This window comes from Vanessa atalanta, chromosome 19 (assembly GCF_905147765.1).
Source record: "Vanessa atalanta chromosome 19, ilVanAtal1.2, whole genome shotgun sequence".
NCBI classification, from domain to species: Eukaryota; Metazoa; Arthropoda; class Insecta; order Lepidoptera; family Nymphalidae; genus Vanessa; species Vanessa atalanta.
The window spans coordinates 1,466,704-1,486,971 of record NC_061889.1 but is presented as its reverse complement, the minus strand read 5'-3'; the positions used below and the strand labels follow the sequence as shown (position 1 = coordinate 1,486,971).

Here is a 20,268-nt window from a genome sequence, read left to right as displayed (position 1 = left end):
TAATTTATTTTAGAAAGGTTAGAAATAAATTAAAAATAATATGAAAGAAGGCGGTAATAACAACTCTACAGCCATCAGTCACACTCGGCAGCCCTCCTGCTATCTGAAATACGCACCTCACTATCTAACGAACTTTCGAGTGGATTCAACGTCTTAACAATAATGTTATTATTTATATTAAAATATAATATTTAAATTTAATGTTATTTGTTTCTCGTGTTTAAAAAAGGAAGTGTTCTTTTTTTTTAATTTTAGTATACATTGTGAAAATCTTAAGATGCAAATAACGGAAGCCTTCTGTTATCTTTTATTTACGGTGAGTTGAATACAGTATATCAAACCTTTAACAATACGATACATTCTTATTTTGAATAAATTAAATGACGTTTAATTTACAAAACAAAATTGAATATATTAAAAAATATATGTATATATGACAGATAACTTTTTTTTACTTTATTTCAGTCAAAGGCAAAGTAATTAAGGACTATGAAAATATTAAATAATACACAACTTACAGATATAATTATTTAAAACAAAATATCACAATCTCAGCCATTTTTCATAATAAATAAATATGATAACGGCGAATAAATGATATAAATAAAATTGTCAAGCAATGAACGTTATTAATAGAGTTTTTTAAATATATTTTATCTTTCTGTGTGTTCGCACAAACACGGCGACCATCCTTCAAATGGTAATAAAAAATATAGTTTATGATATAAACATCAAATCTAGTTCTAAAATAAGCAGTCGCAATGCTAGTCAAAGGTTTTAAAGGCAATCAAGGTCCTCTCTTGTTAAAGACAACGATCAGAAAAGTCATTGACCCTTGTCGTAAATTAATTAATCAATTGATTAAGGTCTCATCTCATAATTAAAAAAAAAAATAGAATTATGGCATCTACTAATTGAGTCTAGAAAATGAACACAGATAACTCGTTTGTGAGTTATCTGTGTTCATTTTCATGATATAGGAAAACGAAAATGAGGATATATACGAACTAAAATCAGTTAAATTCTAACTAAGAATATACGTGTTTAGTTCAGGAAACGACACGGCTTATCATTAAGCTCTTTGAACCTAACCGCGAAATTGAGTTAACCTGACTTTCTCGATATAATAAAAGTGAATGTTTTAAACACAATACAGTATATTGTTATCACTCCAACAAACTATTAATTACAGTAATTATTATCAATTCTGACCATTTCTTTTGGACATTAATTTCCATAGATATAACTATTGTATAAAATATCAGTTTGTAGCCATTTATTGTACAAATCTATAGTATCATTACTTATTTATGTTTCTTTTTATTATATAAAGAAATATCTTTTTTTATATAATGAGAATTGAAGTATGGCGAACTCATACTATAGTCGGGAGTACTCATCCTATATAGTACCACAATATCACACTAATTTAAGCTGATTATAGTAAAATTTAACAATAAATATATACGAAAAGAGTACGCTTATGAGGGTGTACGCTACTTAGTAGCACTCTGCGTTAAGTTTTCGTGCTACTTAGCACTGGGTGTAAGGCAGTAATATATTGTTTTGTCGATATTTTAAGAGAATATACTTTTAGGAAATGTGTTTCCGGTATGTTTGCTTATGAGGTTTTGAATACTAGCAAATTATTAAGTTCGGTTAGCTTAATCTAAATGAGCATACTACTGCTGGTCGAGTAGTGTGTACACCGGTTTTCATGGGTACGCCACTCCGAGGTTCGATTCCCGGCCGAGTCGATGTAGAAAAAGTTCATTAGTTTTCTATGTTGTCTTGGGTCTGGGTGTTTGTGGGACCGTCGTTACTTCTGATTTTCCATAACACAAGTGCTTTAGCTACTTACATTGGGATAAGAGTAATGTATGTGATGTTGTCCAATATTTATTTATTATTATTTATCAAGTTACATGTTAATATCGCTTGTGTATTGTAGGATTTAGTTAGCTTAATAGTTGTTTACGAGTCGCCTAGAGATGTGAAAGTTGCAGGTTCGATAAAAAGCCCAACCCCCCGTGAACTAGACTACTAACTATCAGAGAAACCTCAAAAATAGGTATCGCTAGTATTATTATATAGAGCATAGTACCTCTACTGTTGATAACATGAAACATGAGGTTACGGATTCAATTCCTGAGTTTAAAAAACTTCCTGCCTTCTTAGTGATTCACCGTCCGATCATCTTTACATATATAGGCATAGATTAAACAGTACAGTACATATTTTACCTTCATTTGTCAGCGGATTTTCTTATGGTTTTAATTTTAATCATAAATAATAAATATAATTAGTAAATAATGAAACTAATAGTCCTTAATTAAAGTAATATAGTATAAGCGAATTGGAATTAAATATAGGCACAATTAGAGTGAAAAAGTGTTTAATTTGAGTCTGTAATTCATCTCGTGATTTGCGGTCAATGAAAACGTCGTGATGAAGTCATTTAATAATAATTTTATATTAATTAACAAACGGATCCAAGTTCTAGTTTATAATAATTATTCTTTTTTTTACAAAATAATAGATATAGTTATTTTTTTTTTTATCTCCATATTGCATGACAATGTTTTGCAAAAAACCTGCTCTGAAACTCGTAAAATGTACTGGTAGCAATTTAATTTTTAATGTTAAAATTAATCTTAGAAGTGCTCTTTGCGCGTTCAAAATAATCAACGATCTCTTTCTAGATATGTATGTAAGAATATAAGATAAACAAAGAAAACTAGAATTTAGCGATATATTATACATAGGGTTACCATAGTTAGGCCTTTAGATTGCGTGTCCGGCTTTTGTTAGGCTTTTTACATTTTATTTATTTATTTCGCAAACGGGATATTTATATTTAAGTATTATTTAACAAGATTTATGGTAATAATAAAAAAAAGCTTGATTTCACATATATTTTTTTTAACGTACCTATTTATATTGAGACATTGAATCTTCAATAATGTAAGATATCCGGCTTTTTTATACATAACAAACAAATTATTGAACATTAATTACTATGAAATATTTAATACATTTATCATTTTGCATAAAATAATAAGAAAGTGGATGTTTCCATCTATGAAAGACAGATAAAAAGTTTTATCCATCGCTGCGTGTTGCGTGTACTCTGAACAGCGTCATATGTTCATGATTTATTTTGCGATTGATTGAATTAAATTGTTCATTTTAAATTAAATAAATCTTTACGATATTTAATTGCTCTGTTATTCCTAAAAACGTATTTTAATTATTTTTGTAAGTAAATAGAAACCATGGTGATAACTTAAATAAAATTATGAGAATGGTGATCACCATTAAATATATTAAATAAATACTCAGAATAAGCCCACTCTTAAATGTAATGATATTGAAAGTAAAAGAGATCTCTATTACACCTAATTTCCATAAAAAGTAGGCACACATTTTGAATTCAGGTCACACTTAACAGTCCGTCACGTACCGACAGCAAAACATACAGTTAGCTATTAAAATAGAAAAAAAAAGAGCATTACATTGTATTTCAAGCATAAAATTTGATATTAAAATTTAGACCTGATTTCTAAAATGAAAATATTTTATGAAAACGTGCCATTGTAATACATACCTTAAAATTAAATAGAATTACCTGCTGCCTTTTTTATTCTTATTGGCTGAGATGGTCCAGTGACTAGAACGCGTGCATCTTAACCGATGATTGCGGATTCAAATCCAGGCAAACGCCGTTAAATTTTCATGTAAAGAAAAGATCATCGTGAGAAACGCACGTATTAAATTTCAATGAAATACTGTTACATGTGTATCCATCAACCAGTTTTGAATCAGCGAAGTAGATTAAGCTCCAAACCTTTTTCTGAAAATAAGGGAAGGCCTTAGCCCAGCAATAACACATTTACAAATTGTTACAGATGGATCTTAAGATAGATAGGGTTTTAAGTACCAACTGGTGATTGTTCAATTGACAATAAAGGCTATTTGATTACTAATTTCCTCCCGCAGCTTCGCCTCCGTGGTGGAGAGTATTTGGAACCCTCGTTGTCCTTTTCTGTATCCCTTATAACGTGATGCTAAATTTTATGATAACGTTTAGACGTGAAAGCGTAACGAACAAACTCACTTTCGCATATTTCGTATTGGTCAGCATCATCGATTCGTGTTCTATTTTTAAAATCATTAATATTCATAAACTCTTTCTTAGTGGATTAGTTTTATAAAGTAAATTAAATAATCATCATATTATGAGTTGTGGACATTAGCAGCCTGTAAATTTCCCACTGCTGGGATAAGTCCTCCTCTCCATTTGAGAAGAAGGTTTTTGGAGCATATTCCACCACGCTGCTCCAATGCGGGTGGAATACACATGTGACAGAATTTCGTTGAAATTAGACAAATGCAGGTTTCCTCAAGATGTTTTCCTTCACAGCCGAGCACGAGATGAATTATCAACACAAATTAAGCACATGAAAATTCAGTAGTGCCTACCTGGGTTTGAACCCGAAATCATCGGTTTAGATGCTCGTGGTATACCACTGGGCCATCTCGGCTATTGTCACAGTTGTGGACATGGATTGATAATTATGTAGTCAAGTGAAAATAATGAACTAGGACAAATATTTGTCACACGAGACGCATGTAACTTACCTCCATAGAAAACTGATAGGTCATGGATCGCATAGCAGCGGTCAGAGCTTCAATCTAGGCTAAGATTAAAACGAGCTTGAACACACTCTCGCGATATTCAGTGTGATAGGTGAAATCGATTTAATTGTATCAAACCATATCATTTGCTTTACCTTTGCTATGATCGTTTTTGATTCTCAGCATATTACAAAACTCGAATAAGTAAACAAACCACAGGCGGGCAAATGCGGTTCTTCTATGGAGGTTTGGTTGTGATAAACTGATACAACTATAAAATGAAAATGACAAAGACAGCTAAAACAGCGACGTGATTGTTACAAGTCAATATGATGATGTGTTTTAGTACCTTAATAGAAAATAATTTGAAAAATAACGCAATCTAAATAAATTAGTGGTAAGAGTTTATCCTTTATTTGATATCTGTAATCATTATCAATCTCATCTCGGTTTGTTCATATTTCCATTTTTCCTCACTCACGCCTTACCAAGACGTGACTCCACTAAAAAACTCTTTCATTAACCCCATCCATTATCAGCTTTACAGCAGACGTGGCCCGCCAAATGCCGCTTCAGATTAGTAATTGTCTGTGGTAGTTACATTAGTTTACAGAACTCATTTATAATGCTCATAAAGACTCTTAGTAAAGCCCGTTACAAAGCTCACATCTGCATGTATTAAAAACATGAATATCCTAGAGTAACCCCCATGTGACTACTTTTGATTTTGGTGCTTCTTTCAAACAAGACACAATGAAGACGTAACTATGCGTAATTCTAATATTAATTCATATCTAACATTTTAATCTCATGTGTATACTCTAGCTGTTGAGGATATGTTTTTTTTTCTATCTGATGATCACCATCAGCATGTTAAATGTTCTTGACATATATAACAGACGTACGTTCGTTATTTTACCTTTAGATAATGCTTTAAGAAACAATCCGAACCGATATTTTCCTTGGAACACGACTTATAAAAGGTGCTTAACAAAAGTGTGATGCTTGCTTTGGTGACCCACTTTTGTTACTTGGTGCTAGGGCTTTGTGCAAGATCGTCTGGATAGGTCAGATATTCTACCGCCAAACAGCAGTACTCACTATTGTTGTGTTCCGGTTTGAAGAGTAAGTTAGCCAGTGTAACTACAGGCACAAGAGTCTTAACATGTTAGTTCCCGAGGTCGGTGGCGCATAGGTGATGTAAGGAATGGTTAATATATCTTACAGCGCCATTGTCTATGGGCGATGGTGACCAATTACCATCAGGTGGCCCATTTGCTCGTCCGCCTAACGATTTCATAAAAAAAAAAACTTTGGTTAAGATTTACATTTTCGGATCACCTACCCATCTCGACTCTACAAATACATGCTCTACAAAATACCTGGCGGTATTCTTGACAAATAACAACAATGTATGTATTGCTTCTAAATTTCTATAAAATTTAGAAGCCGGCTCCAATTTGTCGTTCGTCTAATTTGAAGTACGAACCCTATAATTGTAGCACAATAATGTACAATCAATTCACACTTTCATTCGCTTTCGTAAGTGAAAACAGGCGAAACAATCATTTTATAAGACAACTAACTAGTTTAATACAACCCATAATTCGTCATAGAGTTCTTATTAGAAGGTTGTTTTTTTTGGATTCCATTGTGAAAAGCCCTTATTATTTTTTGTCACTTCTATTATTTCCTGTTATCCATATTAGTTACAGTTTCTAGTTCTGAATGCTGTTCACATTATTTATAGTTTCTTTGCAACTTTTTTTTTTAAATTATAATCACACATAATATGTATATATGATACGAGTTATAACTAATGGTGGTGTTAAGTTCATATAATTTTGAAAAAATGTAATTGAATCAAAATATTATAGTATTTAAACAACAGACATACAAACTATCTGAATAGTAAATTGCAACATATAAACCAAAAAATTTAACGTTAAAATTAAACCTTTAAAATCAAATGTTACAACATTTTATAGTGGATTTTGTTAATATGGACTCTTCATCAGTTAACAAAACGTTTTTACTATTCTTTGAATATCATTTATGTTTAAATCTATACACTAGAAAGTTACATTAGACAATTATACAGAATTACAGACATTCCCATGTCAGTTAACAGATTGGCAACATAGTTAACGAATTTCACTTAATTGTGAGATATTGCGTCCATCAATTCATACGTAAAATAAAAAATACGCTTTCGGCGTGATGGAGATATTGGAGAAATATTTAATTCTAATTAACAATTATATTATTAGTTTTTTATTGTTATTGTAATAGACAGATGTCAGATTAGAGAAATAATCTAATGATTGTTGCATGAAAATGGGTTCAAGCCTAAGCATTCGAGTGCTTATGTTTATAATTCATCTCGTGATCGGCTTTTAAGAAAAATTACCTTAGCAAGTTTATCCTAAGTTTATCCACCAACTAACATTCGATTTAGGTTTCATCAGCTGCGCATTTTAAGGTAGTACTTAATACATGCAAAGTCAAATGATTTTTCTTTTTAAAATCATTTTTGGACCGAATTGCTACTTCGTCTGTTTTCACTTACGAAAGCGAAGGAAAGTGTGAATTGATTACACGACAATACTGTTACAATTGTAGAGTCCGTACTTCAAATTAGACGTATGTAATGAGCGCCTATTTACAAAACTGCATCAAAAACATAGATTATAGTTCATTTGATTCGTTTTTAAGGCTATTAATGAAAATTTTTGAAGATTTCTGGATTATTCTATTAAATAAGTAATATATCTCTGTTCAAAAATCTAATGGTATGATAAAGAAAAATTTAAAATTCACTAGCAACGAATTGATGGGCTCTAGTTACCATTGTAAAACAATTTCTTTTCTTTCAATGTATTCCACCCAGACCTAAGACCCTAGGGGCTTAGTGATCATAATAATCGGAGAAAGTTAAAAACACTTAAATGCAAATATAAGTCAAAAGAGCACGAGGAAAAATATTAAATCTTTTTGTATGTAAATCGTGATGACACACATAAATGCTTATGCAAATTCGTGAAAGCTTAGATTATTTTATTAGAAAAAAGCAATAGTTTGTGTCTTCCAATGGAAGTTAATATTCTTAATATTAAACTAACGTTATCATGCATAAGGTTCATAACATGAATCTTTATTATCGTTTAGTTTTAATTATTTATTTTTATATTTCCAGATAACAATAACATCATCTTGTGTAAACGGCGAGGATGGAACACATGAAGTATCGGACGGTAAAACAGAACGACGATTATCTAAAAGAGATGCGGCAATATTTATTGATAACTTTCCAATAGAACCTATTTACAAACATAGGCCAAAAGTTATTTATAGGAGAATATCTAAGCAACGGTATAAGAGCCCAAAGCCCAAGTATGGCCCACCTCATAACAGATACAGATCCAAGCCAAGAAAACCCATTAAAAAATACAGAGGACCAGTGAAACCAAAATACGGACCACCAAGCTACAAACGGCGTCCAACAAAACTGAAATATGGTCCACCAAAACCAAATAAATTCAAAACAATTTATGGTCCACCTAAAAAGTCACCACAAAATTCATACTTTACACAAGAACCTGCAGGGTTCGGTGAGCCCCCTACAGAATTGATGGTGGATTATCAGTCTGTAAATCAAAATTTTGGTGAACCACCTACGGACTCATACGGTTCTCCTTTAGATTCATCTATTATAAATCCATTTGTTCCGGAAAATCTACCTCCGCCTACAGGTTTTTCAGATACATCGAGCAGTGACAATTTGGACAACAACTTCGGCCAAGACTTCAGTTCATGGCACAATTTTCAATCGGATCAAAACTTTGATAATAATGTTGCATATTCAAAGAAAACTCCGTCATTTGCGGGACCCCAAACCTTCGATTTAACGGATGAAGATTTCAATTTGAACTCATATTCGAATATTTATAAAGACAGCAAAGATTTTGCGGATCAAGATCCCTTTGAAAGAAAGAAAAGACCTCTTTATAAGAAAGAGTATTTTAAAATCAAGACTCGAAGACCAAAACCGACTGAGTCGGACCAAGAAGATGAAGTATTAGTAGGAGGTCGCTACGCGGAACCACCAGCAAGAATTGTTCCAAAACATCGCGTTAGCTATTCTGCCAATTTTGATGATGACGATTTCGTGCCCTTTAAAGGATTTATCGACCCAGATATTGCCATTTCTGCAACAATGTCACCTTACGTTAACTATAAACACAGTAACGTGGCATTCAGTCCACAAAACTTAAATGATGCATTTAGTATAGTTAATTAGTATTTAACTCTAGTATTAAGCTATCGATTTAAGTTTTATAAGCTCAATAAAAATCCTATCCTTATTGATATTGGTACAAAATATGTAGATCTCATACGCGTCGTACGATTTTTCTTTAATGGTGATTTCACATAATATGGCATAACATGGCTAATAATTTTTTTATAATGAAATTACTACACGGCAAAATGTATACAATTCTTAAAATTTACATTAAATAAAATAAGCACAGTTTCAACTAATATTTAATATTTAATATTTCAAAAACCCTAAAATTTATTAATTTTGACACACGTCATATCTTTTTGTATTTCTTTGTAATTTATTATAACTCATTACATATTTATAAGATGTTAAGTGTTTTTTTTTTATTGCCAAACCTTTCCAAGATAAAATTCTATATCAGATAAATTATTTACAAATTAAACCTTCCTATCAACTACAACAGAATCTTAAAGAAATGTAGATTTATCAAACGGCTTACTAAATATAAGTACTTAACAAAACAACTGTACACGTTAATAATCTAAAAGCACTTAATACTTCTTACTCCCATCTCCTAAAACCTGTACCAGCCCGTTGTTGTGTATGTAGAAGATCTATTTAAATTATGTAAAGATCGAGTTTATCTGTACGAATTTTCAATTAACTTGTTTTCGGAATGTTTTCATTCGAGCCAGATTTTCTACGATTAGATTGTTTTTTTGCTGTAATATTTCTTCGAGCCAAACGTTTTCTCCGCGCATTCCCACAAGCGGCACGTGCAGCCTCACATGCCGCGTGAGCAGCTTGCTTAGTAGCGGCACATTCAGCACAAGCACATTGTAGCTTATGTTGTAGATGAGCCAATCGAGACCGAGATTCGGCCAAATTGTGACACTTTTCTTGTAAACCGAATTTTACCTTTTCTAAAACGCAGAGCGTCGCTTTTTCAAGCTGAGCGGCAAGTTGGCAAGTCTGCGTCAATATTTTGTGCTGTAGAACGATTAAGAGAAAGTTATAAAATCAATAAAATAAAATTTGAATACAAATGACAATTATAATTTATTTCATGTTAAGTAAAACAATAATTTGAGCGTGTTCACAATTGTAATGACTTGAGACTTTATTTTCTGCGCATGCAACATTTTTTTTCAAAATATGTTTTAACGAGTATTGGAGTACATGAACATAAGGCAGCTGCAGCTAATAATGTACAAATTGACATACAAATCATCGTCTTCTCGTGTTATTCAATCTTGCTTGTTTTAACTTCAAATCTTCTTTCCAATCAGATCCTTTAAGAAAAAGCAAAGTTTTACGAAGTGAAATTGCTTTTATAGTAAGTCTTCAACAATTTCAATCAAATATTTTATTATTATAAGCATGCGTTTATTGCGACTTTTTTCAAAACTCCTTCGTAAAACTTGCAATGTAGCCTGATTGGAAAGGAATTGTTGAAGATGGCATCTAACTAAGGAATAAGTTATTGTCATAAGTTTTAAATATGGGTAATAAAGCACATATAAACTACTTCAAATATGAAACATACTTGTTTACATTAAACGATAATAAATAACCTTACTTGTGCTGTAGCTTGTTGGGCTGCTTGAACTGCTGCATTAACTGCAGCTTGCTGTTGGCGTATCGCTGCAGTATTTTCTGCAACTACAGCTTCAGCTTCCTTTACTTCTTGTTGAAGTTGCTCCACAACAGCCTGTTTGCCAGCTAGTGCGGCTTCGGCGGCTTTTGCTGCTTGAAGTGCTTTCTCTGCTAATTGAGTCTTAACCTAATTAAAAAAAAATTAAATAGGTAGATTTATTATCGAAAATGGTTAACGACATTAAACATTTTTAGTTAAAAAATAATAAATAAACTTTTTCTAATTATAAAATTATTTTTTAAATAAATGGCTAAATACTTGCCATATGAGCTGCTTGGGCACCAGCGGCATTTTGTGCAGCTTGAGCAGCTTTAGCTTCAGCAGCTGCTTTCTGGGCAATACTCGATGCACACTTGGCTTTACAATCGCGTGCTGTTTCTCTAATTTTATTCGGTTTTATCAATTCGTTTGCTTGCGATGGCTGTTTCTCCGATATTCTTTGCTCCGTCGGAAATCCTTGCACTGACACTAGTAGCGTCAGACACAATAAAGCCCAATATATCATTTGCAAACTTTTACTCCTCGTTTATATTTAGCGGCAATAACAAATTGCCTCGTAAAAAGTAAATGACTACATGCGTTTATTATTAAAATTTATAAGAAAAATTGTATGACTTTTGAATTAGAATATTCTTTTCACCGACCATCAGAAATAAAAACGTGACACATAGTTCGAAATTGAAATCAGAACTAATCTTTTATTACAGATTTCTTTAATGTCACATAAAAATTAAAAAAAATTAGTATTATTTCAATATAAAAATATATTAACAAAATGATTGTAGTGATTTAAAAATATTGTACTTTATGACAGTATCTTAGTTATCCTCAAGTCTTCTCACACTAATTATATTTCTTATGAGAACTTTTTTATTCTAATTTTTATTTCTGGCAGTTACAGAATTATATTTAAGAATTTTTTCATTTAAATAATGACAAACGTTTAAGTCACTAATTAACTCTGTCATGGATAGTAAGTTTTATGCAAAAATATGAAAATTTATAATTAGAGAATCCCAGGATTAAAAGTATGTCTACTTGTCCTGGTTTATCAAAGGAATTATAACTAAAAATACAAACTTAGGTGAGAATTCTTCCCACGATAATGTATTATTAAATATGTCTTTGTAAAGTTTAAGATTAAATATATTGATGATTTCTGTCTGTTTGAAACAACTAAAGATACTATTTTTTCTCCCCTATCTATTGCAGGTAGAGAAAATTTTTCATCTTGACAAAACACGAGGGCAATAGTGTGACGGCGATAAAAGATGATTTGCCTCTCACTGTACGCGCTCATCGCCTCTGCCACATTCCTCGCGTGCGTTCCCGTTTGTTACCGACAATTTGAAATGCAAAAATTCATCAAGTGCCTGAAAAAATAGGGATTCTCTAACGACATGCTCATATGTATGACATGCGTCACAGCCTTCATCGCAGCTGGTTGCATTTCCTGTGGCCCTCTACTTTTGGATACTTGCCTTAGACGATCAAAATGTGGACGTAGAACCTTTTCTTTAACAAAATGTAAAAGTGCTTGTAGCGGAAATTAATGTAATACTTAAAATTGTATATTTACAATGTTAGACATAATATTTAATCTGTTTTAATAAATCATTTCCACATTAAGTACGTTTTTTTTATCATTTTTTCTCATTTTTTTTTCCACCTGAAAGAGTTATTTTAGTAAAAATTGCATCTAGTATATACATATACAACATAATATTATGTTTGTATGGAATGTCAATGTACGAAAGTTACTTGAACATACTGTTAATTTTTTAAATACGTCATATCTTCTGCCGAAGAGAAAAGAGTATTTATTGACATGACATTTTCTGACAGCAGTAATTTCAAATTTAGAAGAAGATAACTGACATTGAAAAATTCTGAATTCGGTCCTTATTATAAAGTGATAAATTATTAATAAATATCATTAAACAATATGAGCTTAAAATTATTGTGGAATTGCGCCAGGATAATCTTGTTATCAGGATTATCTTTTGGAATTTAAAATATATACTCCAAATTTCAGTGGACTATAATTGGGAGTATAAAGGTAATTTGACAAGATTCTAAAATTTAATTGATTATATATTTTTTCATTGATTTATTCCATATTATGAATACGAGCTGCTATTTAATCTGTACCTTTAAAAATTAAATTAAATTACGCCTTTGATTATTTTTCCTAACAACAACAGCCCAGTTGATGTCAAGCCGCTAGTCACTCATAATTATATTTTGGACTTAATGGCACCACACTGTTTCAGTGATGACACGCATGTGATTAATTTTATCTGACAAAATGTAGGCTTACTCACAAAGATTTCCTTCACCGTTTACCACTAGACTAGTATATATAAATTTTAGCTACGCTTAGTAATAAGCCTTTACGGATTTTTCCTAATTGGGGTTTATAAATATACCAATGTTTTATTTCAGAATTCGCTTGGGCAGGTAACAGTGGCCGCATGATTTGCGTGTCCTTACTGAGTCTCGTGAGTGCAACGGCGTTAATCATTTGCATACCCTACTGCACTCAGAAAATCTTACATCGCAAGTGTACCTGCCCTCCTGTGCCCATCTGCCCTGACTGCGGAATACCCTACTGAATATTGTTACAAATTCTTAACTTTAGTCATCTAAAATTGAATCTGTGAGTTGATTGTTATTTTGTGAAGGTCTAATTTCACCTCGATCACATTTCTTTTATTGAACATTCGATTAATTATTTAAATGGACCGCTATTATCAATTTTAGTGAGTGTATTTTATTTGTTGGTAAAGATGATTTGTATGACAGCTGCGACGGCAGTGGCCGCTATGGGTCTGATAGCTTGCGGTCCTTTGGTTTGTGAGAAATTATTGCGATGCTTCTTGAAATCAACCAAACGATAGTTGTACCTTTTTCTACGTTTGTAATATTATCATAAATAAATAAATAAATATGTATTTCACTTAACTGTTCTATTATTCAATTCTAAATGTTTAAGTGGTTGAAGTGATTTGAATTTTTGATTAATGAGAGTTTAAAAATTTACTTGAGTTTTTTCATTGTTTCAGATATTCTTCTTAATAGAGATATTGTTACGAACGATTAAACATCTGTTGTATTAAATTTATTTTTAATTGAAAATATGATTTGTTTATCTGCAGCCACCGCTATGGCAGCCGCGGGAATAATTGTTATCGGTCCGATAATATGCGAGAGACTTTGTAAATGTCTTAAAACGAAAAAGAAATGAAAGTTTTTAATCGAAATAAAAATAACTGAATAAGGAAACAGTTTTTATTCTAAACAACTAAAAACATACACCGTAATATCACTTGACTGATTCATCTAGACTATCGTGAAAATTGAGCAAATACGTAATTCACAGTACGATCGTCGACGCTTACGTATCTGACGAGGAAATAAATAAATTAACAATGTATCTATATGACACTAAAAATTAAGTTATTGACTAAAATTCGTTTTGGGCTATGTTCGATCTCTCGTCGGACTTCGATGGATGGCGTAGTTCGTCGGTACGACTATTGTTATCGCTTCCTTCTTGAATCTTCCGCTGATTTTTCTACCTAAAACTGCTTCATCTAATTTAGCGATAGTCGCTGTCTGTGTCGGGTATTCCCCTACGAGTTGAGCTGAGGATGTTGGTCTTATGATCTGTACTCTTTTGTTATTAACTATCTCTATCTCTTTTTTATTTATCGTGTCATCTCTTTCATGACTTGATCTATAAAATCGACGTACTGGCGGAGAGTGTTCGGCTTCTCTTAGAATAGTGTAATCTATTTCTCCTAAGTTTTCAATTTGATCTGTTAGCTTTACTTGTTGTTCAGTGTTTGGTGTTATATCTTCTATGGGATGTATTTCTTGTTTTATTATTTCTACAGATGGCGTCGTCACTTCAACGGGAGCTTGTGTAGTAGTAGTAGTAGAAGTAGTGGTGGTAGTGGTAGTAGCAGTTGTAGTAGTAACAGGAATAGTTGTTGACTTAGTCGTAGGCGTGTAGTTATTCCTCGATACCATTCTTCGTCTCTTTCTCTCGGATGAATTTTCTGAAGACTTATTTTCAGAGTTTTTGGTGTTATTAAAATTAATATTGGCATTAAGGGTGATCAGTTTGTATTCATCTCCATTGTCTTGGGTCTGCACAGGGTTGCGCCTCTGGTTTCTTTTTTCAGTAGAATTTGTGTAATCTCTAGTCCCCCTGTATACTGGTGATGTTACATTGTTTTTATTGTACGAGTGCCTTTCGTCTATAATGGGTAGCGTATTGGGAGATGGCGTAATGATTTCAACGTTCTCGCTTCCTTCTGGCTTCGAGTCTTGATTTTCTAGTATTGTTATAGCACTTTTGATACCTTCTACGTCTTCTGGGTTCATTGGTTGGCCTGTAACCATTGAAAATTTATGTTAAGATTTTTAATTCAAAAGTTACAGTATTTTATTACTGTTATATAAATTATGATAATGTACGAAATTTGTATTTTGTGTCTTTGTTTTTTTTGGCATAAATAAAATAATTATAATAATAGGGATTGTATGTGTTCAGTTCATAATATATAACGATTTGCGGTCAAATTAAACATCTATACTGGTATTATAAATGCGAAAGTCTCTCTGTCTGTTACGCTATCACGGATAAAACACTGAACCGAATTTGATATTTTTTGGTATATAAGTTTGAAACCTAAGGAAGGATACAGGACACTTTTTATATCTAAATCTTTGACCACACTTTAATAAGGTCTATGTAGTCAAACTTTTTAGATTTTAGTTCTTCAGTTAAATTTCGACGATGCAATCGAATGTTATCTGATACTACTCACCATCTTCCATTTCTTTCTTATAAGAGGAGAAGAAAGTTAAAGCCTTCATCAGCTGATAGCTCTTCGACACAGGAATGTTGGTGTCGTACAACTTCATGGTGTTCTTGCAGTCCACGTAGAACCACCAGTTACACTTGAGGATAGTTTGATCGAAGAGAGTAGATTCAGGACAGAGGAAAGATTTCATGACAAGACCGTCGTCTGTTAGGGCACAGACGTGGAATACCTGGAATGATATAACGACATCTAAAGCTCTATTTAATTGCTTTTTTGATGTGTCAGGTAGGTTGTCTGACAAATGGGCCACCTGATGTTAAATAGTCATAGCTGACACTAGACATTGGTACTGATAAGATATACTATTCGTTCCTTGTAACACTGATGCGCCACCAACCTTGAGAAATAAGATGTTATGTCCCTCGTGCTTGTGTTCAAATGTTTAGAATCTGATTTGTGTTATCTTATGGACTCGTTTACTTTTATTACATTAAGTAAATGAACACTGTTTTGATATTTGTTTAGGTGAGTGCAAAATATTCTGCCAATGGTGACATTAAATCTTTAGTAATGGATATTAATAAAATTAAAAGTCTAAAATTTGCAATAAATGAAAGACACCTTTTCAAAGCAGTACGATTATTTAAAATCGTTTTAAATACAGTTTATTAAACTAAACAAATGACTTGACCATGTGTTACTTTGGATGAATGCTAGTAGATTAAAAACGATCTTTGTTGGGCAATAAAATATATCAAAATCGCAAATATCCGGTAAAGGAACTAAACAATAACAGTGTCCGAAATAAGCCAAGTGCCTTACAGCTTGTCAAAGACTTCGCCCTTTAAAAGGGAAGAGTGTATGGTTCGTGTATTATAATATCTATTGTATTGTCTGTGTTTTTCTATAGAACCTATTCTATTTACCGTACGAACGGCTCAAGACCAGTGGATCTTCCTACAAATAAAACTTCTTTCATATAAAACTAAATTCAATTTTTTTTTAATTTTTTTTAGAATTTAGAATGTCTGTTAAAAAGAGCATTATCGTTGAAAGGTCATCATAAACTGTAAGTCAAAATTAAATTCAAATTTAGAACGTCTGTTAAAAAGAGCGTTATTGTCAAAAGGTCAATCTTTATATATTACACATAACAGTTACTTTATATTTATTTTAGTCTCACCATACAACCAAGGTTCTCATCTCCGTAGAGTCCAGGGAAATATTTCTGGTCGCCACAATGGAAGTTCGTGTCTGGAAGGTCGACTTTAGATTGGAAATGATCGTCGAAGTTCTTTTCGTAACCGACGGGGTAGTACTCGCGCGGGGCGTTCATCACTTTACCAGATGTTGGGTTTCTGAAAATATAATAAGATTCTAAAGATGATGTAAATGATCAGATGTATAATTGGCTAATTCGTTAGTCTAGGTTAGCTTACAGGACAGCAGATACCGATGTCCAAAAGTTCAAAAGCAAAGCCAGACTACTAATCTACAGACATTTTTAACTTTGCCGTTTCACAAATTGAAATAATTTATAAAAAATACATTGGTAAAGAAGGCATATTATTCGATACAAGATTATATAGATGATAAAAAGCTTGGAGTTTATGCTTGTTGACTTCCAGGCATAATATATAACCTACATATATAATTGTATTTAACTAACATGATTGTATTTTTAGGTAAAAGAGTAACTACTGAGTTTCTTGCAGGTTCTTCTCGGTAGAATCTACATTCTGAACCGATGGTAGCTTTACATAATAAAGTTTGTTAAAGGACGATTCAAAAGTGCTTGTAAAAGCCTACTTGAATAAAGTATATTTTGATTTCGATTTTGAATAAGTTATTGGGTAAGTGGTCTTTTGGTAGTTTTTTACAAAAGCAAGTAAATCCGTTGGTCCGATCACTTGAACTCATTCCTATTGTGATGAATTATCATCCGATTCATATGAGACGGAAATACCAGTGATAGCATCTGTGTTTACGTACATTCTTATACGGTACAATAAGCCTTGCATGATTGACTAACCTCATTTGAATATAGGCCATCATAAAAAATATATCAAATTTAACAAATTAATTACCTTCTTATTCTATTAATGCAAGTTATTTATTTTAACAAGAAAATCACTTATGTAAAATATACAGGAATAATGTTTGATAAATATAATAATAATAACGTAAGAACACAAGCTTCAGCTAGAATATTTGTTAAAGAAGTAAATCAATTAATACTAGTATTATATATTTATCTCTAACTATCGCCTTTATAATATTAGTAAGTATTTTTCATACAGAAATTATATTATATTAGAGTCTCGAATTATTTTTATAATACTTATAACTATTATATAATGCAAATATCTTGGTTACAGATCTTACACTCAAATCCAGTCAAACCAGGTAAGGATCAAGATAGTCGGATTGTGCCTAAAATACAAAATCTTCAAATTGGATGGATTTGAACGTTCAAAGCTTGAACATTTGAAAACCCTCATGGAGTCTTTGGATTTAAGCATTTTATACTCGGTTTATATATTTAAGGAACCGTTTTCGTTAATCAGTAACCGATCTACTTCCCCGATCTTGGGTTTTGAGTTAAAAATGAAGAGGCTATTTTAATAATATTTGCTAATTTATAAGAATGTGAATGTGAAATCAGAAAAGGAATTCATGTAAGAATTATTTGAAGTATAATGTTGTCTTAGATTTTCTTGATTATTACACATTGAAATAAAACTAGTTTTTAACGGATTTAATCGCGTATATTTCGTGACCACGAACACTGCAAAGTGCTCGAAACGTCGGGATGTTAAAATAATTAATATACGCGACTAAATCCGTTAAAAACTAGTTTTATTTCAATTATTTGAAGTATTTTCTATTCTTTGTGATGATTATTCTCATCAAACGATCATAGTAGTAATCGAACAAGAAATACGCATACAGTTATACGGTGGTATCATAAAGGCAATGTAACATAGTGAACCTTTAAACTTTTCTTGTGAGTTGGACGATTGCGGAAGCTATAAAGTACCGCGCTAACTTTTATAACAGCGTTTAATATTACGCAAAACAAATGCTTACGTAAAGTACTTTATTGTAACAATTGTGAAAATAACACACGCTTTAATAATGACTAACTAAATATTACCTCTTTGGTTTGTTCGGCACTGGAGCCACTATAATTTCCGGTTCAGGCTCGAGCTGGAAGACCACGGCTTCTGTTGTCGTTGTCGTTGTTGTACTCGTTGTTGTTGGCACCGGAATGTTTGCGTATTTGCTCAAAATTTGCTGTTGCCGCAGCGCTATAGCCGCTTCTACAGCCTCCATCGATATGTTACCGGCTTTAGCTATTTCAGCTATTTTCGAATTTATATCGTCCTTATTAAACTTAAGAGTAATGTCATCGCTGTAACCACTAATACTATTGTAGTCGTCGACTTTCTTCGTATTGTAGGAGTACATATTCGCGATATCGTGTACTTGATGAGGAACTGGGTCTACAAAGTTAGAAACAGGACTGGTTTTAGGAAAAGAAACAGCGTTATATGAATAAGGCATAGCATTCGATGATTGTTTGAGAACTGGTGCAGGTATGATAGATATGGCTTGTGATGGCATGGGAACGAATGGGTTTAATGTTGGTTGTGGTTTCATCTGTGATGGTGTTTGTCGTATTGGCTGGTATTGTACTGCGGTCATGTGTGAAACCATTTTTGACATGTTATCGGGTGATATAAAGCGCGTCTCACTTTGATAAGGTGATCCGGAAGCTGGCGGCGCTTGAAGGGGACTGTAAGTTTTCTTCATTGATGCTGCTAATGGCACAACTCTCAAAGTTTCCTCTTTTGGTGGCAAAGGTCTAAATGGTGGTACGCCCATTGGCATCGGTTTCGCCATCGTCACAGTGGGCTGTGCTTTATACATGGGAGTTTCTGCAGTGGGACCAGAAATCACGATCGGCTGCATTGTAGAGGAAACACGTCTGTGTAACGTTGAAAGTTTGTCCATAGCGGATTGATTAGGTCTGCTTACAGGAGCCATTGGCCTCATCATTATTCGATTCTGTTTTGCTCGTTTCTGAAACAGTAGATTTAAAAATATGAATATAAAGCTAAATAAAATATCTCTTATTGGAATAAGTCTGGCCTTAATAGGTTATATGATTTCATTTTATTACATACTAACTGAACCTGCGGTTTTAATCGCGCGAAATTTATGAAACACAAACTCCCAAGCCCTGTTTTACTTCCTTAGTGGTGGAGTTTCGTAAAATCCGTTCGTGTTATCTACACCCTATAAGGAACCTACTTTCCAATTTCTGACATTTCGTGATGAATTAGTAAGTGATATTTTATATGTATAGATTACTACTTATATGATCATTTACGTGCAAGAACGAGATCTAGATCACTAGAAATAATGCGACCCTTCCAATATCTATCAGCTTTGTATGCAGCGTACGGAAAATATTGTGGTGTAAAAACTCTGTTAAAATGCCTTTAAAATATTTCTAGAGATAACGAAAAATTTTACTTACTTCCTGTTTAGGCGCCGGTCTACTTGATGTATCGACCAGAATGTTAGGCGCTCCATTTTTAAAGCTAACCGATCTTCGTCTACTTGGGTCTTGATTAGTTAATGACTGCTCAAATCCGAGCTCATCTCCCAGGCTGAAACCTGGAATAAACAAAATAATTTTGAATTTTCGTTTAATTCAAAAATGCTTAGCGATTCCATTCCTCAAAGTAAACATTCAATTCAGTCATCAACATTGGAAAATACTGTGTTCCTAAAAATTATAAAGAGATTGCAATATATATATGTTTAAACCAACATTCAACAAG

The 20,268-nt window shown here is 32.6% G+C and overlaps 3 protein-coding genes and 1 long non-coding RNA gene across 6 annotated transcripts in view; 2 read left to right on the top strand and 2 right to left on the bottom strand.

The window, feature by feature from the left end:
* The first annotated feature begins 261 nt into the window (after window positions 1–261).
* LOC125071439 lies at window positions 262–8,978 on the top strand. Its single transcript, XM_047681687.1, has 2 exons — window positions 262–316; window positions 7,835–8,978. The coding sequence occupies exons 1-2, from the start codon at window positions 278–280 to the stop codon at window positions 8,936–8,938; spliced, it is 1,143 nt and encodes a 380-aa protein (XP_047537643.1). The 5' UTR covers window positions 262–277; the 3' UTR covers window positions 8,939–8,978.
* A 371-nt stretch (window positions 8,979–9,349) lies between these two features.
* Window positions 9,350–11,254, bottom strand: LOC125071413 (tol-Pal system protein TolA-like). 2 transcript variants are annotated; one of them, XM_047681645.1, is made up of 3 exons: window positions 10,843–11,254; window positions 10,503–10,706; window positions 9,350–9,913 (listed from the first exon to the last, which is right to left on the bottom strand). In XM_047681645.1, the coding sequence occupies exons 1-3, from the start codon at window positions 11,083–11,085 to the stop codon at window positions 9,584–9,586; spliced, it is 777 nt and encodes a 258-aa protein (XP_047537601.1). In that variant the 5' UTR covers window positions 11,086–11,254; the 3' UTR covers window positions 9,350–9,583. The 2 variants fall into 2 exon arrangements, with proteins under 2 accessions (XP_047537601.1, XP_047537602.1); XM_047681646.1 differs by lacking the exon at window positions 9,350–9,913 and adding an exon at window positions 10,060–10,215.
* A 1,205-nt stretch (window positions 11,255–12,459) lies between these two features.
* Window positions 12,460–13,544, top strand: LOC125071512. Its single transcript, XR_007119922.1, has 2 exons — window positions 12,460–12,639; window positions 13,026–13,544. It is a non-coding gene; the product is annotated as an uncharacterized LOC125071512 (long non-coding RNA).
* A 313-nt stretch (window positions 13,545–13,857) lies between these two features.
* The window catches only part of LOC125071329, a 53,485-nt gene continuing 47,074 nt past the window's right edge, over window positions 13,858–20,268 (bottom strand). The window contains exons 3-8 of one of the 2 annotated variants that reach the window (XM_047681527.1): window positions 19,962–20,101; window positions 19,174–19,501; window positions 18,573–18,921; window positions 16,599–16,773; window positions 15,419–15,644; window positions 13,858–14,980 (exon numbers count right to left, since the gene is read on the bottom strand). In XM_047681527.1, the coding sequence (XP_047537483.1) occupies window positions 14,064–14,980; window positions 15,419–15,644; window positions 16,599–16,773; window positions 18,573–18,921; window positions 19,174–19,501; window positions 19,962–20,101 (2,135 nt within the window). In that variant the 3' untranslated portion in view covers window positions 13,858–14,063. Of the gene's footprint in view, window positions 14,981–15,418; window positions 15,645–16,598; window positions 16,774–18,572; window positions 19,502–19,961; window positions 20,102–20,268 lie in introns of both variants that reach the window. The other variant, XM_047681526.1, reaches the window with a different exon arrangement.